At 42.9% G+C, this 27,868-nt stretch overlaps 1 protein-coding gene across 3 annotated transcripts in view; it reads left to right on the top strand.

Moving 5' to 3' along the window:
* ADCY8 (adenylate cyclase 8) overlaps nucleotides 1-27,868 on the top strand; it is a 192,768-nt gene that overhangs the window by 124,578 nt on the left and 40,322 nt on the right. For 2 of the 3 annotated variants that reach the window (XM_010972658.3, XM_074353082.1), the window contains 3 exons: nucleotides 6,912-7,012; nucleotides 21,574-21,775; nucleotides 23,826-23,915. In XM_010972658.3, coding sequence (XP_010970960.2) covers nucleotides 6,912-7,012; nucleotides 21,574-21,775; nucleotides 23,826-23,915 — 393 coding nt within the window. The remainder of the gene's footprint in view (nucleotides 1-6,911; nucleotides 7,013-21,573; nucleotides 21,776-23,825; nucleotides 23,916-27,868) is intronic. The other variant, XM_045508451.2, reaches the window with a different exon arrangement.

Below are 27,868 nucleotides of genomic sequence, written 5' to 3'. Positions count from 1 at the left end.
GTGATTCTCAACCTCTTCACTTCCCTGCAACCACCTGAGGTTTCTGGGAAGATCCCAGGTGGGGCAGGGGGACCTAATCCAATCATCAAAGGTCCTCTCCAGTTCCTCCCAGATTTCACAGAAGAACCCACTGCCCTTCTTTCGTCTCCAGCTAAAATTTCCTAAGGGAGCTTACAGATCTCAGGGGCAAACAGAAATTAGAACTATGGTAAAGAGATGCAGAAAACATGACATTTTTGTCAAAAACTGTCAATCACATTGGATTTTTCCTTTTATTATATATGTCTTTTCTTCCTAAGAAAAAGTAATGCATTTTCACTACCAAAAGCTTCCACCAAGCATATAAGGCAAAAAGAAGAAAATGGCATCTCCTGTGACCTTACAGCCCAGGGTAACCTCTGTTAACATTGTGGCATCTGTCATGCTGGTCTTTCATGAGTGCAATTCTTTGTATTTATCTATGCAATTTCTCTATTAAAATGGGACCCTTTTCTACATTCTTTGCTTGAGCATTTTCCCACATTATTAAATATTCAGTTACAAAATAACTTTGGCAACTGCATACTACTCTATTGCATGATTCAACCATTTTTGGCTTTTTTCCCCCTCAGTTTTTCACTGTTATAAATTATAAATTATAGACTACATCGCAATGACCATTGTTGTAGTAAATCATATATCCATGTGGTTAATTATCTTCTTAGGATAAAACTGTAAAAATAAGTATAAGAGAATGCACATTTTAAAATAATCAAGGTGCATTCTAAAATCACCCTCAAAAACTGTGCATGTACTTTTTTTAAAAATTGCCAACTTGATAAGAAACAGCATCATCCTGTAATTTTTTGTAAAATTACTATTGAGGTCGAATGTCTTTCTATATATGTTTTCTATACTTTAGTCTTTGTATTTCTTTTGTGATTTGTACATTCATCTTGATTGTGCAATCTGTACATTTATCTTAATTGTGTGATTTGAACATTTGTCTTAATCGCCATCTTTTATTGTGCCGAGCACCTCTGTCTTATTGATTTGGGAGTGTTCTTTATCTCATGAAGAACTTAACCCCAGAACACTTACAAGAAGATGATATTTCTCAGCTTCTGGCCTTTATTTCTCTTCTAGAACAAGGCTCAGAATGAAGCTTAGGATGGGGAAGGCAATTAATTATAATTACTTATGGATGTTTCCAGGCCAGAGAAACCAACCCAAAACCTTTAGTGCCTTAGGAGAGCTTAATAACATAGAAACACTCTTACTTGGAATGACTTCATTTAGCCTGGTATTTCAAAAACAACGTGACCACCTCAGAATGAGGCAACTTCCTCATCTTGAATAAAGATTAAGATAAGTTTAGTATATGCTTCAGAATTGAAAACTTATGTTTTGATGTGGGCATTCTAGTGCGCTAAGTCCTAAAATCAAACCGTATCAATGACAATTAGATTTCCTTCCTTCTTTCAATGCTAGTATCTTTCTGTTAAATTGTGAACCTTTTTTCTTCAAGAAATCAAGGCTTCCTTTGTCACCGTTACCAATTTAAGCCATAACAAGCCTCGTTGTCCTAGGCTAACAGGTTTCAAACCTGAGGATCTTGTTTAAAATGCAAGTACCTGACCATCACTCTGCCCTCAAGATCCTGATTCTGCAGGGGGACCTACCATTTGAGAAAACCCTTCCGGGATTCTGGCGTCCTGAGTTGTTGTCACCTTTCTCTGTCCTTGGCTGCATCCTGGGACTTGGGTTAATCACTTGCCTTATGCCTTGAGAGATCAGGTCACATCAGACGTTCCCAGGTCCATACTGAAGGCCAACATGGCCTCAGACAGACCTAGAAGGAATGTCTCCATAAGCCTCACAATGGCCCCAGGAGCTCAGGCTCTGGGGTCAAACAAAGCTTGATTCAAATCCCACTTTGGAAATAGATGTGGGTGCAGTGAAGGGTTGATTGATTTGTGGATCATTATTGGATACCAACAAATTGATAGCATTCCATCACTCAGCTAGACACCCACACACCTGCAAAAGCTTCATTTATCTCACAAGTGTTTTGTTTTCCGTAAAAGACAGAGGAAGGAACATAGCCTTGATTACGCAGTAGATGTGACTGGAACCCAATTCCTGCCAGATACGGGCTGAGTGATGCAGGATAAGGTGTTTGATCTCAGCGAGATGACAGTGATCATACTACCTGCCCTCACTGGACTGCTGTGAAAATTAGGTGACATAATACTCACATAATAAACCTGTGAATAAATGCAGCAGTTATTCTTTTCCCTCTCCTTCCAATTAACCCTATGCCAATCCAGTTCTGGGTGAGGCTAAACCCTCACTGAAAATAAATCTTACACTTCTAGAGCTTCTTTAGAGAAACTACTTCATTAAAAAAGGAGGGAGCAATCCTAATGTGTCTTGTATCCCAGGGTATGGGAAGCAGTGCCAATGTATTAGACTAATTCATGGTTGTTTCTGAGGTCCATTCTTGCTCAGATCATGCTTCACTTTCATTCTAACAAAGATTTACGTAAGCTCAAATTTTTAACACATTTTTGTCTTTGTATTGTAAACCACATCACTGAAATACACCAAGACACATGATCATGCACCTTATGAAGATGATTTTACCTTGAAAATAGCAAAGTTGCCCCAGAGAGTGCCGCCAATGAGACCTTACACACTGGGGTCAAACTCTCTGGATCCTCTACTTACAATCTGGGAAGTCCCGGTTGAATTACTCAGTTATCCTCATTTTCAGTTTCATTATCTGCAAAATGGGGATATGATAAATAGGATCTTTTTTAAAGTGTTGCTATGATAATTAAATGAAATCATCTACATAAAGCATGTAGCATATTGCCTACCTTGCACTAGACAATACTCACTATTATTCGATTTGTTGCACTAGATTTGGACCATTTCCTGAATCAACCAAAGCCTACAGATTGAAAAATAATAAGACAGTTGTCCCTCTGTAGCAGCAGGACATTGGTTCCAGCACACATACACACCCCTGCCCTGTGGATACCGAAATCCACAGATACTCAAATACTTTACATAAAATGATGTAGCATTTGCATATAATCTGCACACATCCTCTTGTATACTTCAGATCATCTCTAAGTTACATATGACACCCAATACAATATAAATCCTATGTAAATAGCTGCAAATACAGTGTAAATACTATGTAAACAGTTGCTGGGGAGTGGCAAGTTCAAGTTTTGCTTTTGGGGACTTCTTGGGCATTTTTTCATGGATTTTTTTTATTTGTGGTTGGTTGAATCTGTTCACGTGGAGCCCATGGATACTGACGGCTGACTATAATCAAAATTTTAATCTAAGCTCTCAAAGGAAGCATTTGTAATTTGCCCCAAGTGGCATGGCCTTTTTAATTAGCATAAATCCCATTTAGAGTTAGTTCATTTCCTGCCCGAAAACAGGGGTCTAATGGAACGAATACTCCATCAGGAGCCAAGAGATGTGGCTTCTCGTCTGAACTAGTCCACCAACCACTTAATTGACCTTGATCAGCTCTTCCCCATATCTGGTTCTTAAATTCCTCATTTGTTTTATATACATACATACATATATGTAGCCACATTCTCTTCTAGACCAAGGACTCAGTGAAGTATAAGGGCCCAGTGGTCATTTCCAAGGACACCTTTCCTAAAGGTCCCTGGAGGAGTGGAGAATTCCACTCCTTGGTAGAGGATCTTTTAGGAAGCAAGGGAATGAATAAGGACAAAATCTTTTCCTAAGACAAAAGACCACATGCAAGATTATAATTCCCCTTAAAAGAATTCTTTATAGCATGATTAACCAATCAGTCAGCAACATTTTAGGAGACCCTACTGAGTACAAGGCATAATATTGTACAGAGAAATAGCAGACAGCATTCTAGAAGGCAGCACTGTGATTGAGAAGCTGGCTTCAAAAAGGTAACAAGTATAGCAAAAAAATATGCAATTAATTGAATATAGGAAACTGATTATAGAAAATTGACTGTGTAAGGTGCCCATGTGCTATAACACCACAGTAAGCACTTTGCATATATGAACTCATTTCTTCCTCCCAGCAAGAGATAGTTTTTACTATTACGCCCATTTTCTGAATGAGAAGACTGTGGCACAGAAGACTTAGCCACTTAGCCCAAGTTTACATAGCTAGTACGTGCTGGACCTGGGCTTCGGATCCAGGCAGCCTAGCTCTAGATTAGCCCATGCTCACCACTGAGATGTGAAAGAATGAGTGGGCCAAGTAAGGACAGAACAGAGGCCAGCTATAGAGCCTAACTATGGCAGGAAGGAGACTACGTATGCCTTAATATAGCTGTGAACCAGAGTGCTCAGACCTTCACAAGTTAAGAGGAAGTGAAATGAATCACCACTCAGTCTTTGTACCCTGTCATCCTGAGCCAATTAAGAACTTCTTTTCCATAATTCTGTCTCCTTTGCATTTCCAAAGTTACAATGCACTCCATTATGAAACCCAGACTTTTGTATTTGATTGATGTCATCATCACAAAAATAGTAAGGTTCTTTCTTCATGGGACTGTGATAGGCACTGGAGTTCAAACATAAAAATAATAGAATTTATTATTAAATTCTAGCATAATAAAATACAATAAGATGGAATAGCATTGCAAAACCTATGGATGGTATTAATTCCCCCATTTGGCAGAGAGGTTAAAAGGCACTGGCTTTGCTCACAGTGAAACAGAGTAGAAGACCTGAAGGCAAAGTATGTCTTCCTACTTTGTCACCAACCAGCTTTCCATCCGAAGAAAATGAATAACGTAAAACCGTATGCATTTTTGTCTGGACAGATGATGAGTATGTGAGATCAGTAAAAACGTTGAAGAGAGGAGTCAGAGACTCAGGCTTGGGATCTACAGGAAAGGACCTTTTCACAGTGAGAGTGAGCCCCAGTGGGAAAGAAATCCTTTGCAAAAGAATGAGCTCTCGGGCACTGGCCACATTCCACTTGAGGGTGTTTGAAACTCTAGGGTGTCCCGCCCCAGCTCAGAGAAAAGAAACCCGCTTCCACCAACAAAGCAGAAAAGGTTATCTGATGCTAATCAGCAGGCATCTGAGTGGACATCAGGAACCTTACGGAAAGGATTCCTGAGGGCAGGGTCCATTATGACTCCAAGATGCTGCGATGATGGTAGTGATGATGGGGTGATGAGGAGGATGCTAATGATGAAGATGAAGAAAAGGAACAAGAGAGAGATTACTTACATGAAAAATTATTATTGTTGTTTTTAAATCTCATTATCAAATCTATATAAGCAAGCTGGTTTGAAATTAGTCAGCCAAGAAAGAATAATTAGATCTTGTGCAATTGGTTGTTAGAAGGAATTCAGACGTTGATCTTTCCTTGAGTTACCTGCTTTGTGGCTAACTCATTCATTTTTGCGCTGGTGTGTGTAGGTCTCTATGATGGCACCCTGTTCTTAGGCAGCATTCTTGGGAACTGTCAGTAACAGGGATTTTGTGCAATTTTATCAGGACTGAGAATGGCTGTAATGATGCTTCAGGGGCGTGTTCCCAGTTGCCCTCTAGATACTGAGCAAGTTGTCAGCAAGTAGACGGAGGCCTCGACTCCAGGGAGCAGAAAAAGCATTGCCCTGCAACAGCGATGAATGTGCAGTCTCTGAGCAGCACTGCGCTTCCCCCACATCACTCACCATTTACAGGTCATTGTCATTCTCCAATCAGAGCCATGATATTGAGCAGTGAGTTCAATCTAAAATCCAAACCACACCAAGAAGTAGGCAAGAGGATAAAAATCATGTAACCACTGATTGTGCCTCCCATACCAACAGCAGGTTGGACTAATTTTATCATTTCACTGACCTGACCACAGACTTCTCTTGGAATTAGGAACAGAGAGCCTAAGATGTTGTGAGAGCTCTATTTACCAGCTTCCTTTATAAAATAACTGTGAAATTCAAATCAGAGATCATAAAGTTCCAGAGCCAGGCTTAGCGTTCAGGTCCCAGCCCCAAAAATGTTCTGTGCAACATCATTTGTGACAAGTCACTAGACCTCTCTGGCATTGAAGTAAAAAGAGGGACTTGATTCAGGCTGACTTTAAGATCTTTCTCAGTTTTAAAAAATCTTTTCTTCCTTGTGAAGAAATTGGACTCTTCCTTGGTTTAGTGACTCCAAGATGGTTCAGGAAACCAGGCAGGACTAAGGCAAGTACATACACATTCAGCGCTGACCTTCCAGGAGCTTTTAAGGCTGGGCAATGAAATTACTGAGTACTCTGGATAATCAAAATAAAGTTACCACCCTTGCCCAGGGCCACCTCGAGCAGACAGCAGAAGGGCAGTCAAGCCTATTGGCCGATCTCTTGGTTTCTCTCGTGTGAAATGAAAGGGCTGCCCTTGCTGGAGATTTCTTTGTCTGCTTTCTATTCTAAGATTCGATGAATTTATTTTTCAATAGTTTTTATGAAAAAGGAGACTCTCTGGTAAACCATTTCCTTGGGTCCCCAAATCTAACAAGAAACAGAGCAAGATCCTTAAATGTGTTAACGTTTACTCATGAAGAAAGTCAATGTGAATTTGATTTGCTGCATAAATGGATGTGTGCTTTTGTGTTTTGTTAAAATGACGTTAGTTTAGAGGGAGGAGGAGAACTGGTTTATGAGCTCATGCGAAGTCCCTCTCCCCTTCCCTGTTACTATGAAGGGAATCATATTTGCCCCTGGGCTCTCACTGGAGGGTTGGTGGGACGGATGGAGATAATGCTCTATGAAGGGTTTATTAATGGATTCCTCTAAAATACCTAGTCTCTTCTTGATGTTTCCCCTCAAAGCCAAACGCTGGTAAAACTTAACTCTTCCAAAAGTCCAACTCTGCTGCAAAGTAATTCATTCTCCTTTTTTTTTTTTAATTACAGTATTCTCAAATGAGGGATGAAGTATTCAAGTCAAACTTGGTCTGTGCATTTATCGTCCTTCTGTTTATCACGGCAATACAAAGTTTGCTTCCTTCTTCAAGGTAAATATGAAAGGACTAAGTTATGAAGGGAAATGTTTTTGTGAGCTGATGGGCCCTCACCTGGAGCCGGCTGACCTTTTCCAGGGATCAGAATTTAAAATAACCAGATCCAGGATTCATACCAAAATGTTTGCCGACATCAGTGTCTATTCTGGTTGCCCCACTCTGCATAATATTCTCATTGCTCTGCTAAAGCAAGAGCTTTTTCCCCATCTTAATAAAGACAACAACCCAGGTCAAAATAGGCTTCCCTCTTATTTGACATCGCACCCACGGATGCAGAAAGTAGGTTTCAGTTCCTCCGTTACCACTAACTTGCTCCTTTGTTAATTACCTCTTTGTTGTTCATAAGATACAGCATCACAGCTTCCGGGGGCAGCAAAATTGGCACTTTAATGCAAACACCCATCTGTGGCCAGTCACTGTTCCAGATACTTTACATACAATAACTCATGGCAACCCTATGATGTAGGTCCTGTTACTATCCCCATTTTAAAGAGGAGAGAACTGAGGCTCAGAGAAATGAAGTAAGCCGTTCAAGATCTCACAGTTGAAAAATGTTACAGCCTGGATTCAAACTGAGGAAGTCTTGCCCCAGAGCCTGGACTCTTACCACTCTATTAGACACAGACAAAGCATACAAATGACAGGTGCCAGAGCCGGCATTTGAACTTAGCTCAAGATTAGTCCATTGGCCGTGTTTTTTGCTGTCTCCTGCACTGTAAGGTAACCCCTGGCTTTTTTCTCAGATAAATTCCCTTCTCCCTAAACTTACCAGGAGTTTACCCCTTTAGTGTGGTTAAAAATAACATCAACAAATATTAGTTCAATGTCTAACACAGGCAAAGCAACTTGCTAGCCCTTGAGAATGGTATAATTTTGCAAAGGAAGTCTGCATCCTCTAAGACATAATTTAATGGGAGAGGGAGACATTAATAATGGCTTCCAGTTACTGAGCACTTATCATATGCCAGGAAAATGCTAAATCCTTTTCACAAATTGTCTCAATAAAGCCTCAAAAACAACCAATAAGTGAGGCAGCATTCTAATTCTCGTCTATATAATGACTGAGCTGGGATTTGAACACAGAGACAGTCTGTGCTTTTAATTACTTAACTGCTTTGTGCCAAAATCAGTGATTCATTCTGACTAGGCGGTTTAAGGAAAGCTGGCAGAGAAGGTCACGTTTTGAGCTGAGTAGGATGAGGGAGAAAGGGTGGAAGGGTATTCCCAGTTTAGAAAACAATGCAGGAAAAAGCACAGAGATGCAGACGACCTTGTGTTTGCAGCCTGGTGAGTAAATGGGAGAGTCTGAAGTGAAGCATTTGTGCGAGGATGTGGTGGGCAACTTGGTGGAAAAGGGAGTGAGCCAGCAGGAGTTCAATGTCCACGTGCTATGTTCAGGAGTTTAGAATTGACCCTCGGAGCAGGAAGGAGGCCCTGGAGGTTTTGGAGAAAGGTTGCAGCATGGGTCTGTGAAGGAAAGATGTTCAAATTAACTACCAGTCAGGGAATGGCAGTGCTTGACCTTTTCTAGATTAGCAAGGATATTAAGAGGACAGAAAGGATTCCAAGAAGATGGTGGTAGAAGTAACATATTTCTGAATTTCTCAGAATTCCCACATCTCTGAGCAACTAGATAGCAAAACCAAAACCCTCAAGGACCATATTTACAACAAAAATAGCTTATGTGATAGCCCCACAAATTCCAGAACAGGGATGGGTAATGACAGTCTCCCAACAGCCCCAAGACTGTTGTGATATCAGCATCTCTGTGGGAGGAACTGGAAAGAAACAGATGGGCATCTGGGAACAAAGGAGCCCCCATACAGCCAAAAGATGCACTGAGAAGTGTCACGGAATAAACTGCAAAAGCAATTGAAAGTGGGAGGGGTTTTGCCCAATCCAACAGCGGGAGCTTGTAAAGGTCTGCAGTTAAGGTCTGAGGAGCTCGAACCATCAAGACACTATGAACTCTCAAAATGACCAGCCAAACCTCCTTCCCAGGACAGGGCCCTGGAGGGAACTGTGTGAATGGAATCAAAATTACTCACAATGAGAGCAGTCGTGAAGAAGGAAAATGGAGAGTCCAAGTAAAAGTGGGGAGGGAATCTAGCCATCATGGTTTTGAACACTATGTGAAAAGAGCTGAAGAAAGAACGCTGTGGAGTCACATCTGGAACCACATCCCTTGCTAAGTGTTCAGCCAAGTTAATTTTACAAAAAAGTAGCAACAAAGTGTGTTGGTGACAATCCCATACCGAACTATTATGAGAAAAAAAGAGAATTAAAAGTAAATGAAAAAAAAAAGTAGATGAATATCCCAAAAGGCTATGAAAGCACTCGAAAAAGACATGCCTACAACATATATCAAAACTTCAACCTGCTATTTCAAAAAGAACTGAAACCCTTCATGTCATTCAAGACATCAAGTAACAACCTAAATCAGAGTTAGAAAAAAACTGAGAAATTCAGGAAGAGAGCTCAGAAAAGAAATAAAAATATAAGAAAGATACGTTTCAGAAGTGAAGACTTAATAAGAGGAAACATAGAGCAGATAAACACAGCAAATAACAACTTAAGAGAAATGGAAGGTGGAAAGGGAGAATATTTTTAAAATCAAAAAGAACACAGGGAACTATATTCCGTATCTTGTAGTAACTTATGGTGAAAAAGAATATGAAAACAAATATATGTATGTTCATGTACGACTGAAGCACTGTGCTGTACACCAGAAATTGACACAACATTGTAAACTAATTATACTTCAATAAATATATATATAAATAAAAATAAAAATAAAGTCAAAAAGAAGATTTAAAGCATTGACAAAGCCCCATCCCCCCAGGCCTTCTCACCGCACCAAAAATCCAGTATATTGTTCGTGGGCTAAAAACTGCCAGAAAGGACTGCAGGAACCAGACTCTTTCTTAGGGGAGCTCAACTCAAGAGGGAAGAGAAGAACAAGACATGAGAGGAATCTGAATCCACTGGTACATAGCATACAGCAAACACTAAACATAGCCTAACTCATAGCCAGAGTCATATAAATCCTTCTAGTAAAGGTCCATTCACCTCCGTTTCTGTTACCTGATACAGTATGAGCAGTTTTCAGTAGAGAATGACAAGGCACCCCAGAAGGAAAGAAGAGGCAAATCATCCTCGAACCAGACTCAGTTATGACACAGATGCTGAAGTTATCAGGAAGGGAACATGAAATAACTGTTATTAATCTATCAAAGGTTCCAACGCAAAAAGGAGACACCATGCAAGAAAAGATGGGCCGTATAAATCGAAGGAAACTCTAAGAAAGTATCAAGAAGACACGCTAGATCTCAAAACACTGACAGAAATAACGAATGCCTTTGACGGGCTCATCAATTGATTCAACAAGGCCAAGGGAAGAATCAGTGAGCTTGAATATAGGTCAATAGAAACTTCCTAAATTGAAATGCCAAGAGAAAAATGAAAGAAAGAAAGAAAAGGAAGATCAAAGCAAACAAGCTATCTGGGACAATTTCAAAAGGTGTAACATACACATAATTGGAATACCAGAAGGAGAGGAAAGGAGAAGTGAGCAGAGGAAATCTTTGAGGTAATAATGTCTGAACATTTTCCAAAATTAGTGACAGACACCAAACGACAGAACCAGGAAACTCAGAGAACGCCAAGCAGGATAAACACAATAAATAAATAACAAAAAAATAAATAAATAACACACTTAAGTAAGTCATTCAAATTGCAGAAAGCCAGAGACAAAGAGAAGATCTTAATAGAAGACAGGGTGATAGGGAGTTGGGGGTAGGCGATGGGAATACTACTTATCTATAGAGAAACAGGAAGAATTGCATCGTACTTCTTGTCAGAAACCATGCAAGCAAGAAGAGAATGGAGTGAAATATTTAATATGTTGAAAGAAGAAAACCCACCAACCTAAAATTCTATATGCTTCAAAAGCACAAGAGAAATGAAGACATTCTCAGAAAAATAAGAACTGCATTTCCAGTTGACTTTCTCTGCAAGGAATTTTTTTTTTTTAAGTTCTTCAAAAATAAGGAAAATGATGTGGGTCAGAAACTTGATCTACACAGAGAAAGAAAGAGCTAAGAGAAAGAATAAATGAAGTTAAATAAAATGTTTTTTCTTATTCTTAATTGATCTAACCATTGAGAACAACAATATTAATGATGTATTCAGTGGCTATAAATATGGATAATTGAAATGAATGACAGCAGTGTCACTGAGGGTGCTTTGTTTTAAGGTACCTGCATTACACATGAAGTGCTGTAGTGTAATCTGAAGGTAGATCTAAATTGATTTAAAATGCATACTGTAAACTCTAGGGCAAGCACACAAAAAATTTAAACAAATATAATTTATATGCTAAGAAAGGAAATAAAAATGAAATGATATAAAACGTTCAATTAAAAATCAGAAAGCATGCAAAGGGAGGGCGGATACTACCTGGGGAGTGAGGAGAGGGGGCGTTAAACAGACAAAGTCCGGGAGACTTTTTAAGGTGGTAAAACTAGCATGATGCTGTAATGGTGTGTCCATGGCCCTGTGAATTTGTCAAATCCTGTGGAACTTTACTGCACAACCTTTAACATATACAATTTTTAAAAATAATTTAAGAGTTCAAGGGATCCCATGATCAGACTGTCATAAAAGAACCTAGCTGTATTAAAAGTGTGAAACAACCTCACTGAAATGGGATGGGAGGGGGAGAACAGGTAGTTTTCTAAGTAGGTCTGGAGCTGAGCAGACTCTGTAGGACTAAATATAAAAAGTACTGCACATAAGCACTGAACTTCAATTAATAAAGATGCTTCTCTTGGAGATATGTGTGAACAACCTGAACCACAGTATATGTACACGGTAACTGAACAAGGAAGTCATGAATGGCAGATGGTGGGGAGTCACGTTTTTTGTCCTTGGAGTGGAAGGCTACAGATAAACAAGACGAAAAGGCTAGAATGATCCCTATGGTAAAGTATTAGAGATGGAGACATTAGTATGAATTTGTTTACCATAATATAGATACTTATTATATAAGATGTCTATATAAACACAGAAATGTTTATATACACCGATTAGAATCCACGTATGTATTTCTTTGCTCTGTCAGCAGAGGACGCCCAGGAGCAATGATACCTCAGTCATATTAAGCACATCAAGCAATGAACACAACGTAACATGAAATCCAATACAAGGAACCAGGGATCCTTAGAGAACAGGCTGATTCTACGTCAGGGATTGTAAATATACAAGAGGAAGCTGGAACATCACGGAGGGCCAGAGAATAAGGAAGTGTTAAAACACATAAACACATAAACACACACACACACACACACACACACACACACACACAATGATGGAGGTATGTCAGAGGGACACAGGAAAAGCTCCCAAGAACCAAGACTGGAACAACTTGAACAAGAAAATAAATAAAATTGCATCAGGTTATAACCCAAAACATAAAATAAATATCCCACAGGTTCATCCTGATATAAATGACCAAATAAATAAATAAAAGGGGAAGAATAGATAAATTTCCTATGCAGAGAAATCTAAATAATTTATGTAAATACTCTGTCCTCCATGAAGTGGAACTTGGCTCCCCACTCCTCACGTGCAGTTGTAGTGGAAGTGGCTTCCTGCCAAGGAAAGGAGGAAAACACGGGGAAGCCTGACAAACACTTCCTCAGCCAGCTGCTCACGCTTCCATCAGCAGGCGTAAGTCACGTTGATTAACATGTAACGAGAACGGCACACAAACCCTGTGGTCTTCCTCCCGGAAGCATAATCATGAGGAAAACATCAGGCACGATGTCCCAACTGAAGGACATTCTGCAAAACACCCAACCAGTACTCCTCAACACGGTCAAAGTCATTGAAAGCAAAGGATGTCTGAGAAACTTTCACAAGAAGAGCCTAAGGAGACATGACACCTAAAAGGGAGGTGGTGGGTATCCTGGATTGGAGACACAAATACGGGGAGTCCCAGAAAGAATACCCAAGCCCGTGTTTGTGAGCATGTCTAGCCCACGTTGTGTTCTTTGAAGTAACACATCACAGTTTTTTTTCCCTTTAATTTTGGAGATACGTGTGATTCTAAGGCTGGGACAGGAAATGCGTAAGGTAAGCCTGGAACATCTTGTCCTGCAAGAACGCGAGGAAGCCGTCACCCTTGTTAGTCGTGTCTAAAGGACTCAGAAACCACACTGAAGAAGCTTCCACTGTCCAAAGATGGAATAATGAGCTCCAGTGTGTGGGTAACTGTTCAAACATTCCACCCAAAACAGCAAACATTTTAAACTTTACGGGTTGATGATGACCATTTTAAGCGTTGATGACCTTTGGTGGGGGATAGGGAACTGATTTGTTATGTTGGAAACCAGTGAAAAATGCAAAAGAAACAAATGTTTCTGTCTTTCCTGCATGAACTGCAAGATCGAGTGGAAATAGCATAAAATTATTCAAGCTAATAACATTTAAAGAAAGTGTAGAATTAAAATGTCACCGTTTTCAACTCTCAGTGAATTAATGGATCTAGGAATTGACATCCTAAAAAAGGACAGGCAAAGAAAGGCATCTCCTGATGGAAGAAGACAGCAAGTCTTATCAAAGGAATCAAACCTAAGTCTGACAAGACCCTTGAACCCCGTTTCCAGTTTGCAAGAATCACAGGGGACAGAAGATGTTGAACGAGGACACAAAAGTAAAATCCAGACAGTGAGAAATACTACAGGTCAAAGGCACATACCCTTCAAAAAGTAAACTGTAAGGAAAAGACGTAGAGAAAGAAACTGTAGATTTTTTCTGAAGACTTAAAAGACAAATCAAATTTAACAAAAAATGGGCAAGACTGAACTATAGTGTCTAAAAATGGATGGTAAAACTAAAGAAATGGAAAGGGATTAACTGGGGGTGGGAGAGAAGATTGTTACTAGAACAGGAGACATGGATGGGTTTCGGATCCACCCCCCCCCCTTTGAGTTCTTTTTCGTGAGCTCAGCGATCACTACTGAGGCAGACACTTTAAAACAACTAATTCAGCTATACTTACATGCTTTTCTGTATTTGTGATTCATTTTAAAAGTTAAAAAAAATGGTTTTAAGTGAGAGAGAGAGAAGGAAGGTCCATGTACCTCTTCCAAATGGTGCTGGGAAGACCTTGTCTCTCATGAGCCAGATCTGTTCTGGATGCTGAGATTACATCACTGAACAAAAAAGACAAAAACAAAAGAAACAAACAAACCAAAAAACCCTTCCCTTTCTGAGCCTAATGGAAAGAGACAAATAATTAAAATACATGCATGTGTCTAGATGTATACGCTATGTATGTAGATACACGTGTAGCTATCCCTATGGTGTGCATGCAGATCATGTATGCTGTGTATGTGGATATGCATATGCTGTGACAATGAATAAATCAGGACGGGGTATCAGGCAGTGTCACAAGAGAATGGGTTTCCTGACTACCCAAGAGCCATGTGGGGCCAGGGTGCTGGGGAAAGGGATGGTCTCTGGGTGGTGAGCTGTGAATGTTCATGGGGTCTTGCTAGATTTACCCAAACTTCCTGGACTCCCCTCTTCACTCCTGCCCGTGAAGATGTTGGTGTGGCCACGTCTGGTGCATGACCCCTCTGGACTCCTGGAGCTCAGGGTGTTGACATTCCCAACAAAATCCTGAGGACTTACTCTGTGCCTGTCTGTGCTGGACCCCGGAGACATGCAGTCGTGGTCCCTGCCATCACAAAGTTTACAGCCTCATTAGGGGAAAGACAATTAGTTGAACAACTATAATATAGTGCAATGACTCATGATGGGAAAAGTGTCAGGTGGGATGGGTGATGGAGGAGTAAGGTACGCAGAGGGATCAAGGCAGGTTTCCCAGAGAAGGTAACCCTGACATCTCAACCACCTCCTGAAGGAGCTCTCCAGGTCACGGAGAAGACTGAGAAGGAGGGGATGGGGAAAGGCTGGAAATCGGGTGCTCTGGAGGTGAGGGGTGTGTAAGCCTTGTGGAGGAATGATGACTGGTTGGCAGAGGAGACTTTCTTGAAGCATTTTAATTAAAGAAGTGAGGTGATCAGTTTTGTGTTTAGAAGGGTCACGCTGGAGGGGTGAGGTCTGGAGTTGGGAAGAGCATTTGGGAGGCAATTGCAAACCTCCAGGCGAGAAATAACAAAGACAAGATAGTGGCAGTGGAGTGAGCTGGAGAGGAAGAATTTGCTCCATATTTAGACAGAGAGTTGACAATTCCCAGGACTGACTGGATGTGGGGGACAAGAGAGGGGGAGGAGTCCAGGATGGAACTGAGGATCTGGACTTGAAACTAGGAGAGAGGAAGGGGTCGCCGTGCCCCATAGGAAGTAAGCATGGAACTTGCAGGCTGGCCTGGGCAGGCTCCCTTCCCAGGTAGGGTGACCAAGGAAGGTGAGCCTCCTTGGGGCCCAGTTCCTGGGCTCAGGGGGAAGAGATCTGGAACCCCCCCCCCACAGCTGGCTGGATGGAGTCTCTGACTCTGGGGAGCAAGCTGAAGCCGGTAACTAAAATACCAGCCAGCACCCCAACCACACTTGCTCAGCGAAGAGAAAAAACTGACAGTGAAGACAACTTCCAAGCTGAGCTCCGACCAGACAGTCCACATGTTGTGGCAATTGAGTGGCCCATCGGCCCCAGGTGCAGCACAAGCTTCCTTCACTATGAGCTCTTTTCCTCTCCAACTCACCTTGTTTCTGATTGATTCTCTGCGACTGAACAGATGGTAAGTGTTTAAGTGCCTTTCATTCTCATTTCTTCTGTCGTGGGCTTTTTAGCAGATGAGGCAATCTCTGCTCACAGGACCACAGCTAATGCCCAGCCCCCAGAGCAAAAATTAATGAATCCTGGCAAAGAAAGACAGTGCTTGCCTGGCTCTTTCCTTTAATTTCCACATGCATGCAGATGTCCCTCTCCCAGAAGGGGCAACTGAGGAAAGAGCAGAAAATACCAAATACTGCTTGGAATTATAGAAAGGTGTAGCCAAGTCTGCATGCGCGGTAATGGGAGAGGTGGGAAGAGGGGAGGAAAGAAAGAAGGAGGGAGGGAAGAGGTAGGAGGGAAAGGGAAAAAGAGGCAGGGAGGAAGCCAAGAGAGGATAGAGAGGAAAGAAGGAAAGGAAGAAGGAAGGAAGGAAAGAAGGAAGGAAGGGAGGGAGGGAGGGAGAGAGGGAGGGACACTGGATCTTAATACTCTCTGTGCATCTTACTAGATGTGTGTATGTACTTGACCCTCTGAAGCCTCAGTTTTCTCATCTGTAAAATGGAAATAACAATGCCAACTTCCCAGTGTTGCTGTAAGAATTAAATGAGCCCATATCCATTTTGATAAATCCCGGTTCCCCTCCCCTTCCTGAGTCACTGTATTTTCATCTATTGAAGCAGCTAAGAATACCTACGTTTCAGGGTTGCTACAAAGATCAAATGCACTATTGGATTCATAAGCTCTTTGCAGATTCTAAAGGGTGGTACAAACGTCATCTTTCAGTGCAGTCTGAGTTTCTGTTTCCTGTTGCACCCCAGCTGCTCTAAGCTGTTCTCTCATCCCCACTGATCCGTGCCTCCCCAACAAACCTCCAATCGTGATAACAACCCAGACCCTGTTTTAAAGACAGGCGAGCTGCAGAGAGTAATTAGAACTTAATGTCTAAAAATTTGGATAGAGCTGTTTGCAAATCCCTTGCCATTCTTTTTCAGACTGGATTTCAGAAATGAAAGTTTTCCTTGCCTCTTACGTACACCAACAATGCAAAAGCAAGCCCAGAACCCCTGGACGCCTGAGTAGCTCTATAATTAGATAAAAATTGCAGTCCAATGTTACAATATTTTTGTGTGCAGAAATAAATGAGCACTGAGGAGCTGCTGCAGAGATTTCCAGAGGAATCTTATACGTAGTGCCGGTTTTTGCTTAGAAAGCCTGTCTTGCCTTTAATACTCTTCCCATAAATCTTTAAAATGCCTTTAGTTTCCTGGGTTTCACCATGAATAGAGAAAGAAAACTAATGTTTCTTTGAGTTCTTATTATGTGCTTATCATTATTCTGCTTTATTACTTTAACCTCAGAGCCTTCTTTAAGAGGTGGACTTAAAAATTCTGGTTTTGCAGATTAAAATATGATGCTCAGAAGAATTAGTAACTTAGCCCAAGGTGTGTTACTGGGCATGTTTCGGAGCTAGGTTCAAACACACAAAGCTTTGCTCTCGCCTGCACTCACCTCCTGTCTAGTTCAGGCTATTAAAATGTATATATATATACACACCATAGACTGGGTGGCTTATCACAACAGAAACTTGTTTCTCCCAGTTCTGGAGGCTGGGAAACCCAAGCTTAAGGCACTGGCAGTTTCAGTGTCTGGTGAGGTCTCTCTTGCGTGTCACTGTGTCCCCATATGGCAGAAGGGCTGAGGGATCTCTGGGGTCTCCTTTGTAAGGGCACTGACCCCATTCACGAGGGCTGCACTCTCATGACCTAATCACCTCTCAAAGACCCCTACCTCTAAACACCATCACATTGGACATTGGGCATTAGGATTCAGCAAATAAATTTGGGGGAACACATTCAATCCATAGCACCTCTCTTTCCTTTGTTTCGGCAAACCCAGAAGGAAGTGCTGATCAGTTAACAGCTGTTAGAGGTTCAGGTGGGTTCTGTGTGCACATCCTCCCACACAGCCCTCCCGCATCCCCTGACACCCCACCAGAGGTATACAGAACAGCACAATAGCTAAGTGGGCAACAAAGCATCAGTTGCATACATTTCCAAGGAAATGCTTACTTTGCCTGTGCAAAACTATGCTACAAGCTGGAATACAGAATGCACCTAATGTGAAGAAACCACACGATGTCCATCCTGAATCTTTTGGATCTCTGCCTGCCTTCCCGACTCCACCTTCAAACTTTAGTGTAGGGTCTTATTGCTATGATGCTGGGAAAGACCAATTAGTGCCAAAGGAATATGGGAGGCAGACCTGGGAAGGTGCCCATCAGGACTTCCTGGAGGGACCTGAGCTTCTTTGGTTTAGGAAAGAGATGGCCCGACCAAGGAGAAGAGATGGCCAAGCCTCTTTCCATAGAGAAGGTCAAGACTCTGGCTTCCTGACCATCACAGTGGATCTAGAGGGACTTAGTCTAGATGAGAATCTGAACTTTGCATAAACACTGACCTGTAACAGCAAACCTGCCCCCTAAGAACAGGTTCACTGAACATCCCAGATGGACTCTGACCAGTAAGGCTGACCCTTCCTCCTCATTTAAGATGCAGCACGGGGGCCGAAAGAGGGGCGGGGAGTGCGGGTGGGAATCCTCCTCCCTGTGAAGGCTGGTGAGAAGAGAAACTGAGTCTTCTCCCCCCACAGAAAGCCAAGGTCAGTGAGCATTTATTGAGCGCTTTCTGTATACTTCGCCTTATGCCAGGTGTCTTGGAAGAATTCAAAGAAAAGCTGAGCCTTGAAGGATGAACAGGAGGTGCCCCCAAGAGACTGAGAAAATACAGGGGTAAGAGTAGCATAGCATTTAGGGCATGTGCTTGAGGATTGCCCGTGGGGAACAGAGACAGAGAGAGAAAAGGCAGCAGCGAGAGCGAAGGGCAGCTCTTCCAGGCCAGGTACGCCGCGTGGAGGTCTGCAGAAGGTCTGCAGACTCTATCTGGATGGCAGCCCTGCCCGCGGGAGAGTCTGAGGCTCCTGCTGAGCTGCTTTCTGACTCACCGTTGCCTGATCAGCTTCTTCCTTCGCTTTGGAACAAGACATTTGTATTCTCAGTGGCTGCTTCACATTATTGAGACGCATCAGGTTTGGAATCGGCCCCTTCTCTCCTGGGCGTGCCTGACAAAGCAATCCACCTGCATTCTCCATCACCGGCCTCCCCTGGGTGCCCGGGAATAATGGCGTGTTGTCAGGGAGTATTTTTCCAGCCTGTTTGGGGGGAGTTTCCCATCTGCTTGGAGCCCTCTGGGAACCCACTGCTGCACAGATCTTCTGTTCTTATCTGGGACTCCTGCTGCAGAGATTTCCTATCAAGGTGATCCATAAAATCAAAAGTATGAAGTATTAAAAAAAAAAAAAAAAGAAAGAAAGAAAAACCTCCAACAATGATAGCTGGGCTGTGGGAGGAGATACTTTCCAGCCTTCGTGTTGCTTGACCGCACTCACTCCTTGTAAATGTCTTACCTCCCGGCTGCCATGATGCCATGCCCTCCTGCTCTCCTGTGTATTTGACTGCATTTCCTAAATTTCCTTTGCTACTTTCTCTTCTTCCAGTCCACTGGCTTCATCTTTATTCCTCCTCCTTCTTACTCTGCACACCCTCTTTGGGCAGGTTCCTTCATTCTCAGATCTTCAGCCACCACCTGTTCACCCCAGACCCAGAGTTCTACAGCATCTGCCTAGACATCTAAGTGTCTCCAGCTGGACAATCCACAAACGTCCCAAATTCAACTTGCCCCAAATCAAATTCGTCATCCTTAACCCCTGTAAGCTAGCTTTCCTTCCCGCACTTACGAAGTTAAGATGGTTATCACAATAGTGTCGCTTGTAATGACTTCCCTCTTCCAAAAGCCCTGCCATGCACATGTATGAAACACATATTAAAATTACCTCCACATCGTTCCCTGAACTTCCCAGTTACCACTGCTGTGACCCTATGTTCCTCCCTCAACTCAGGCCTCAACTGTTTTAATCTTCTAAACATTTTCTCTCCACCTCCCACCACCTCCCACCATGGTTGTCTTTCAAATACACAGGCCTGATCATGTCCTTCCCTGATTAAACATCTTAAATATCAGTGCACTGTCTCCAGGCAGAGCTTTCTAGCACAGGATTTATTGGACCAATTACTCCCCAGTCCCAAGCCTCACCACCTGGGTTACTGAAAAACTCTAAGCACACTGGTTACTCCCATTCTTCTGATGCTTTGCTCACATTCCCCAACCTTTCCTCCCTAAAATCCTTCTCTCTAACCTCTAAGATCTAACCCAAATGTCACCTCTTCTGTGAAGCCTTTCTTGATTTCCTTTCTAATTTTCTAAATGATGGTTGTTCATAACACTTTATAGATCATAGCATATTATGTAATACTTCATCATTTGTGTATCCATATTCCCCTGTAGATTATGATCTCCTAGAAGATGGGGAAGATGTGTCTCTGGTCCTGGGTACTCCTGGTGTTTACTTGGGAAGAAAGCTTGTTGAATGAAGAAATATCATGTTGAAACCACAGAAGCATAAAAGATTATTGCAAACATGGGAGATACATTACTCACCAGAATGACTAGGATAGCAGAGTGGCAAAGCAGAGTGAACTTTAAATACTACCTCCAGTACTTACAGACTTAGTAACCCCTTGGAAGTGCTCCTCTCTGATCCTTAAATCTTCACGTAAAAAAAGAGATCAAAAGACCTCTTAGGTTTGTTCTGAGGAATGGAAATGAGATACCCTATATAAAGTGCTTAACATTTTGCCTAGCACATAATCAGAGCTGAATACCTTACTTGCACGATTGTCATTAATAATAAATAGGAAAATTCAGGCAACAGGATAAGAAGAGGTAGCATTAGAAGAAGGGAGTTCAGTTTCATTCACTAAACGCACCCTCACTGAGCCCCAGCCAGTGGAAACTGTTAAAGCCAAACAGATGCACTGCACTTTGTAGAGGAAGGAGCGGATATAAAATCTCCACCACGTCCATGAAGGCACCTTTTAATTTGCAGCAGTTCCCCAGCTGAAGCAGAGGCAGAGAAATCAGGGATGCCGGCGGAGGACACAAATGGCTGCACAGAGAAGAGAGAACAAGAGAGAAGCCATAAACTGGCTGATGAGGAGAGGAAGCAGATGCCTCCAGAGATGGGGTTTCAGATCATCAAGTTGCTAGAAACAGCCTGACACCCAACAGAAGTGCCCAACAGGAAGAAGCTGCCATGGGACAGAGCTTTGCAGCTCGAGATATATACTTAGGAGTGGTGTTGAAGCCTTGGGCAATGATGAGTTCTACTTGCCCGTGTCCCACATGGCACATGGTATATTCTGTGCAAACCATGGTAATCACTAGCCAACCAAGCAACTTGGAGAGATGCTAAGTTCCATTCTTTGCATCTGAGCAGCCAAGAGGGAAAGTATTTCCTAAAACCCATCTTGAAGGGGAAAGGACATGGGGGTACCTCCCACAGTCAGAGTACCAAGATAATATTCTTGTGTGTTGCCTTGGCAGCAGTCGCCTGGTGAGGAAGAGGAAGGATAAAAGAAGTAAAAAAAAAAAAAAAAAAAAAAACTGGGCAGAAGCAACACATCAAGCCAAATACTTGATATTCATTGCAAAGTTTCTTGACAGAATATTCTGGGGATGGGTGTAATTTTTTTTAAGTCTCCTGCTCATAGACCTTTTCTTGAACAGAGCTTTAAAGGAATTATTGGGTGTAAGGAGTGGGGAAAGGGGATCATGAACATGATTGCCAGAGTTGCTCAGCGAGAGGGGATCACACAGTTGATGTCATGTGACCCAGTGTTCTGTGTTTCCCTGCAGGGTGATGCCAATGGCCATCCAGTTTTCCATCCTGATTATGCTGCACTCGGCTCTGGTCCTCATCACCACAGCAGAGGATTATAAGTGTTTGCCCTTGGTCCTCCGGAAAACTTGCTGTTGGATTAACGAGACCTATTTGGCCAGAAACGTCATCATCTTTGCATCCATCTTGATTAATTTCCTGGGCGCCATCTTAAATATCGTAAGCGTTCCAAGCCCACCAACCCTTTGGTGTAGTCAGGAATTAAGAGTGTATGGAACCTGCAGCTTCTTGCGTTGCCTTCCTTGGTACCAGTTACCTTCACATGCCTGGTCCAGCCCCAAGCTTAGGGATAGAGAAGGAAGGTGGGGCTCTGCTGTCAGAACTGTGCATTTTACTGGTGGTAAATTGTCTTTTTTCCCAGTGGGCGAGGTGATTGGCTCCAAAGGAGCTCCAAACACCCCTAGGTTTCTGTACTGTCAGTGGCCAGTCAATTACAATTGTAAGAGTTGCCATTTATTAAGTATCCACCTGCTGTGTGCCATGCACTGATGGAGGAGCTGTGTGTGTTTTTTGTATTTAATCCTCACATAAATCCCGTGAGGTAAGTCTCATTATCCCCACTTTATGGCTGAGGAAACTGAGGCTCAGAGACATGAAATAACTTGCTGATAAGGTCTGTCTGACTCCATGACTCGTGCTCATTCTCGTATGCCAAATTGTATCTCTGGGAGTGGGAACAGGGGGGAATGGAAATAAATAGCTGTCATTTATTGAGCACTTACTATGTGCCACAGGTAGGTATTATGGTTTCCATGTAACGGATGAGGAAACTGCAATTCAGGAAGGTTGAGCATCTTGCCTATGACACTCTAAGAGTTCGTATTGGATGTGACACATCGAACTCAGATGAATCTCCAACTGCCATATTTATCGTGGTTTTTAATCCGGTGATCCATGCTTTAATGATTTCATTTTCTCTCTAGAATGGTAACGTGGTAGCTGTAGGCATTTTCTTTGCATATCCAAATAGTCTGTGTTGTCCACGATTTAGAGATCTAGATTTTAGGAGAGATTTATCTGATTCCAGGTTCTGGACATTGAGGGAGGCTAACTGAGGCATTATCTTGTCACTGAAACCATCACTATGCCTTTTGGGCCTGAGCGAGTGTCTCCAAGTGTTCAGGGACCCAAACTGTGGACTCTCATGATTGTCAGCCTGTGAGTTGAGGGCATATACTGCCTGAAATCCATTGTCCAAATTGGCCAAATAATTGCTTCCAGTCTATGTTGCTCAAGCCCCATGGTTGGCCTTGGAGTAAAGGGGTCTATGGGATAATGAAAAGGGAAATAATAATCTAATTAAATTCCTCACCTAATGAATATTTTATAGATTATGGCAATTGAAAATGAAAAGTACTTAGGATCATTTATCACCAACTGCAGAGCTGTAGCCAGGATCTCAAGTCTTGATCAATCAGATGTTTCTGGGGTGCAGGATTTGGAGATAAACCCAGTGACTGTAGGTCAGGGTTACCTCTGGGCCAGCCACGCCACAGTGGTGCAGAAGGAAGTTCGGAGGCTTTGGAGTCAGATAGACCTGCGTTCACATCTCAGCTCCACCACTTACCAGCTCAGTGACCCTGGACAAGTTACTTTACTTCTCAGAGTTTCATATTTTTCAGTTGTAAAATGGGGATAAAAGTAGTAGCTACATCACCAGGTGGCTGTGCGGCCTTTTTGTTCACAGTGTCTGGCACAGTGGAGGCATTCAGCCGATGGTAGCTGTCCTTTTCTGAGTGCCACAAAGTCTCCTGCAGCCATTCCCAGCCGAGGCAGTGCCCACCATCCCGAGGCTGAGAGTCTGGAAAATGTACCCCCTCGGATCCCTCGAGTCCTCCCAGCCGTTGGTGTGGAGACAGACTTGAATGTCCCCCCAGACGTTTTCTCCTGCCATCAGGCTCTCCCTTCTGAGCCCCGCAAGCACACCCCAGTGACCCTACGTGACGGGGCCAACAGAGCATTCTTAGCCTGGTCTCATGAGTGGCTTGCAAATGTTTTGTCTGAGCCAGCGTTAGAAAGGAAGATCCCAGCTGGCCCTTCGTTCTGAAACCAAGCCCCTCGAGGGCCAGGTCTGCCCCAGGCACTTGCTGAGGCCCAGCAAGGCAGCATACCACCCCGTCTCCAGCTGACACTGACTTTGTTGTTCCTGTGTTTATTTTTTTGTTTGTTTGTTTCTTGTTGTTCTTTTTTTTTTTTTCTTAATCCGCAGCTGTGGTGTGATTTTGACAAGTCGATACCCTTGAAGAACCTGACTTTCAATTCCTCAGCTGTGTTTACAGATATCTGCTCCTACCCAGAGGTATTTATTCCCGAGCTCCCCTTGGCGAGGCTGGGGCCTAGGAACCTCGCCAGCTCCACAGAAGCAGGGCTGGCTGAAGGCCCTTAGACATTCTAGCCCTCCAGAGGCCTGTTTTCCCTCCTCTGCCTCTTCCTCCTTTTCCTCTTCCTCCCCTTTGTACCCTTCCTTCTCAACCGTATCTTTTGCTTTTCTTCTGCCTCTTTCTTGCTCCCACCACCACCTCTCTTTCCCATTTCTCTCTCTCTTATCCTTCCTCCTCCCTTTCTTCCTTCTCCACTTTCTCCTCTACCCATTTTCTTCTTTCCCTTTGCATCCTCCTCGCTTCTCATTTCCCCCAACTCATCTAAAAATCCTATAGCAGAATATGCTGTTGTCTCCAATATAGGGCAGAGCACAGAGTTATTGCTCAAACGGAGTTTGCTGCATTGGAAAAGGAAGGAAGGAAAGAGGGAAGGAATGGAGGAAGGAAAGAAGGAGATGGAGAAGGAAGGAAGCTAGTAAGTCACAAATGCAGTAAATAACTAAACATAAATGAAAATGATATACAAAGTGCCCAGAGCAACAGACTCAGGAGGTGTCCCGACATGACACTCAGCATCATATTGTAAGTCTGACCCTCTCTCGGCTACACGGCCGCTAGTCTGGCCCTGGGCCGTGGGGTCAGCCTACGGGATCAGGCAAAGGACCATCTTCAGCTCTGTTAAGCCATGACCCAGACCTTTATATATTGGGACATAAGTTCTGGGTCAAGTAAGAAGACAGCTGCGATGTCCCAGCAAAGCCCAGCCAATCCCATACCCTGAGGTCCCTGGGTAGATTTTTGTTCTCTAAGCACCCTTCCAACATGTGGTGGGGGAAAGGTTCTCTGTTACTTCACCCCGGCCCCAGAATTGGTCTGAGAAATGTTCTGAACTGGAAAGAAAGCCCGCCCCTGACCCCCCAGTACAGAGCACTACCTGACAGGCGCAACGTCATTCAGTCCTCAAGACGTGAGGGCGGACGCTCTTACCGGCTCCGCTTTACAGGTAATGACGCTAAGGCTCAGGAGGGACCTTGCTCAGTGCCGCTCCTGCCTGCCCTCCATTCTTTTCCACGTCTTTTCATCCTTCCTTCTTTCTGTCTTTCCCTTCCTACTTCAGTTATCAAGACTTGTTATTGCAGTTCAAACCATATCTGGCTTCTTCTTGAGCTCATAGTTCTGAATCTGGTCTCAGTCCCTAGGGAGGAACTAGGCTCTTCTCAAGGAAGTCCTGGGCAGGACGAGACTAGCTCTGGTTTCAGGGCTGCGTGGGGCAGACCATGTGCTCTGGGCCCTCCTCCCACCAATAATGAGTGAGCTCCGATTTTGTGGACTCTGTGGGACACCAGCTCCCTGAGAACTTCTTGGTTTGGAGGGCATGAGGAGTGTCCCAAGCAGCAGTAAGTCAGCCAAGAATCAGATATTTAGAGTTAGGCAAAAGCTGGATTTCACTCCCAACTGAACCCTTCCACTTGCTAGCAGTGGAATCTTGAGTCAGTTCATACTCTCTCTGAACCTCAGCTTCCTCATCTGTAAAGTGGGAAAAACAGTACCTTCTTCACATGGTGACCTTGGAGTCAAGGAATATCATGTCCTCACTGTGCCTACCTAGATGAGTTGGCAAGCGTTGAGTTTCTAACATGTGGTCTGACATGAAGTTGGGAAATATTAAACTGAGCCTCTAAATCAAACTGAGCCTCTAAATCAACAGGTCTATGTACCTTTGGCCCCAAACTTGAACTCCCAAACTCAGGGCCACAGCACTCATGGATTTCCCAGTCCTAAGAAAGTGGTAGGTAAGCTTTAGGATCACATAGCTTCATCCCTGTGCCCTCTATTTCCTTAACTGCAAAATGAGGCTGAAAGCAATAACTTCCTCATGGGTGGTTGTGAGGATTAAGTGAATTAATCCATGAAAAGTGTTTAGAGCCACAACACATGGCACAAAACACCTGCTGATTAAGTGACAGCCATGATTTACTTACCAAGTGAAAAGGTTTTGAGCCTGTTTACCTATCAGTTACCTACCTCTACCACTGTGTTAATAGATCATTTACATTAGGAAACATACTCATTAAAGAGAAATGTTAAAAAGTGAGATAAAATAAATGAATCAGAGGTTTAATATTTACCTCCTTCGAAGTATCATCTTGCCCAGGGGTCAGCAAACTATGGCCACAGGCCAAATTCTGCCTGCCACTTGTTTTGTAGATAAAGTTTTATTGGGGCACAAACACACCCACTTATTAGCAATGTCTATGGCTGCCTTTATACTAATTTACCGGCAGATCTGAGTAGTTGCAACAGAGGTGGTGTGGCCCATTAAGCCAAAAATACTTACTGTCTGGCCCTGACAGACAAAGTTTCCCAGCTCCTGACATTCCCTCGGGTGCAGGAATCCCACTGGTCTAAAAGATGGGCATCTGGGCTCTTTCCACCACCAGCTGCTACAGCCACCTGTTTTGACCTACCATTTGCTGTCCTGTTCTATGTGACTGCACTTCTCTACCGAAGGATTTGTCTACCAAACTAGGATGAATCAGATAGTCAAACCTTCTAAAAGACTTAATCTGCACAACCACCTCCCCTCACTCACAAGTGTGTGTCCTCACACAAATCATTTCATCTCTGTGAGCCTTGGTTCTCTCACCTGTATACCAGACGTATCTACCTCACCCCATGATAAATGATTGTCAGTCCAGAAGCATATTATTCTGGATGATGTGAAATAAACATAAGAATCTGTTATAATATATGCTACAAAGTATAATTTGTTTCTAAACTGGAGCTTGCCAATTACCAAAAAAAAAGAGTAACGATTCCGGAAAGGACAGTGAAGAAAGCTAAATTCTGACTATGATTTGAGAAGTAGTCTAGGGGAGCGAAGAGGCACAGATTTGTAAAGTGAATGACAGTCACATGTGCAAACCCAGAGTATCATTGTCTCAAGCACCAGAATGTGGTTCTCAGGAAGCTCAATGGGGAGAGCTTCATTTTACAATCAAGCCCCTTTATTACTTGCTCTGGCACATTTGAATCAATAGTCAGCTGGACTTGCAGGAGCAGTCAGAGTATGCTATGGTTTTAAAGGATCCCTGAGAGCCAGTTTTCCCCAGAGCTGTAATCATCTCTGTCTTTGTATCCCGGTGCTTTCTCCCATTTCTCCCCCATGTATTCAGGTCCTACTCAGCTTCAAGCTTCTCCTTTTCAAAATGAGTTCTTTGGTGGACCCAATCCCTTCAGATTATTTCCTGCCATCTCACATGCCCTTAAGGCATCTTCTTAGTACTCACACTCCATCCTTTCTATAATTTATTTATCTAGCTGAGACAGTCTTCCAACCTTTCAAATTTATAAATTGCTCTAAGGAGAAAAGACAATATTGTATAGTTATTTAATATTACCCAAAGGGCACAGCACAGGACAGAGCCTTCAATCTGTTTAATAATTTTTCTTAAATTTATTTCCAATGGAGTAGCAGAGATAAGATTTGCCTTCCCACCTGAAACAACTAAAAACAAACAAAATATATGAAACAATAGTTTTCAAGACACAGGGCATCAGGTATTGAAGGACAGTGATCCCTGAAAGACAGGAAGTAAATGAAACGAGTCTTTTGATTGCTTGAACATTATCTTGCTTTAAGAGAATTTTTAGACGTGGTTCAGGTTGGGAGAATCCAGATGGAAACTAGTTCAATCCCTGATTTGAGGTGATAGAGGTGAGAATCTGGGGAGACCAACATGGCTAGAGTTTGCAGGACACATGACCAGAGAGAAGAAAAGTTGCAGAGACAGAAAAACTCAGAGATCTGCAGAGGGTCCAGTCAGTGAGGAAACTACACTATGCTTGGGAAAGAACCGCCTGAAAGGATTGGTGCCTGGTGCCCACACAGGGCTGGGAATAGTGACTTTTCCCGCCAGCCAGACTGGAA

Source organism: Camelus bactrianus, chromosome 25, assembly GCF_048773025.1.
Source record: "Camelus bactrianus isolate YW-2024 breed Bactrian camel chromosome 25, ASM4877302v1, whole genome shotgun sequence".
Lineage (NCBI taxonomy): Eukaryota > Metazoa > Chordata > Mammalia > Artiodactyla > Camelidae > Camelus > Camelus bactrianus.
Note: the sequence above shows the minus strand (reverse complement) of the source record. Positions and strands in the feature narration are given on the sequence as shown.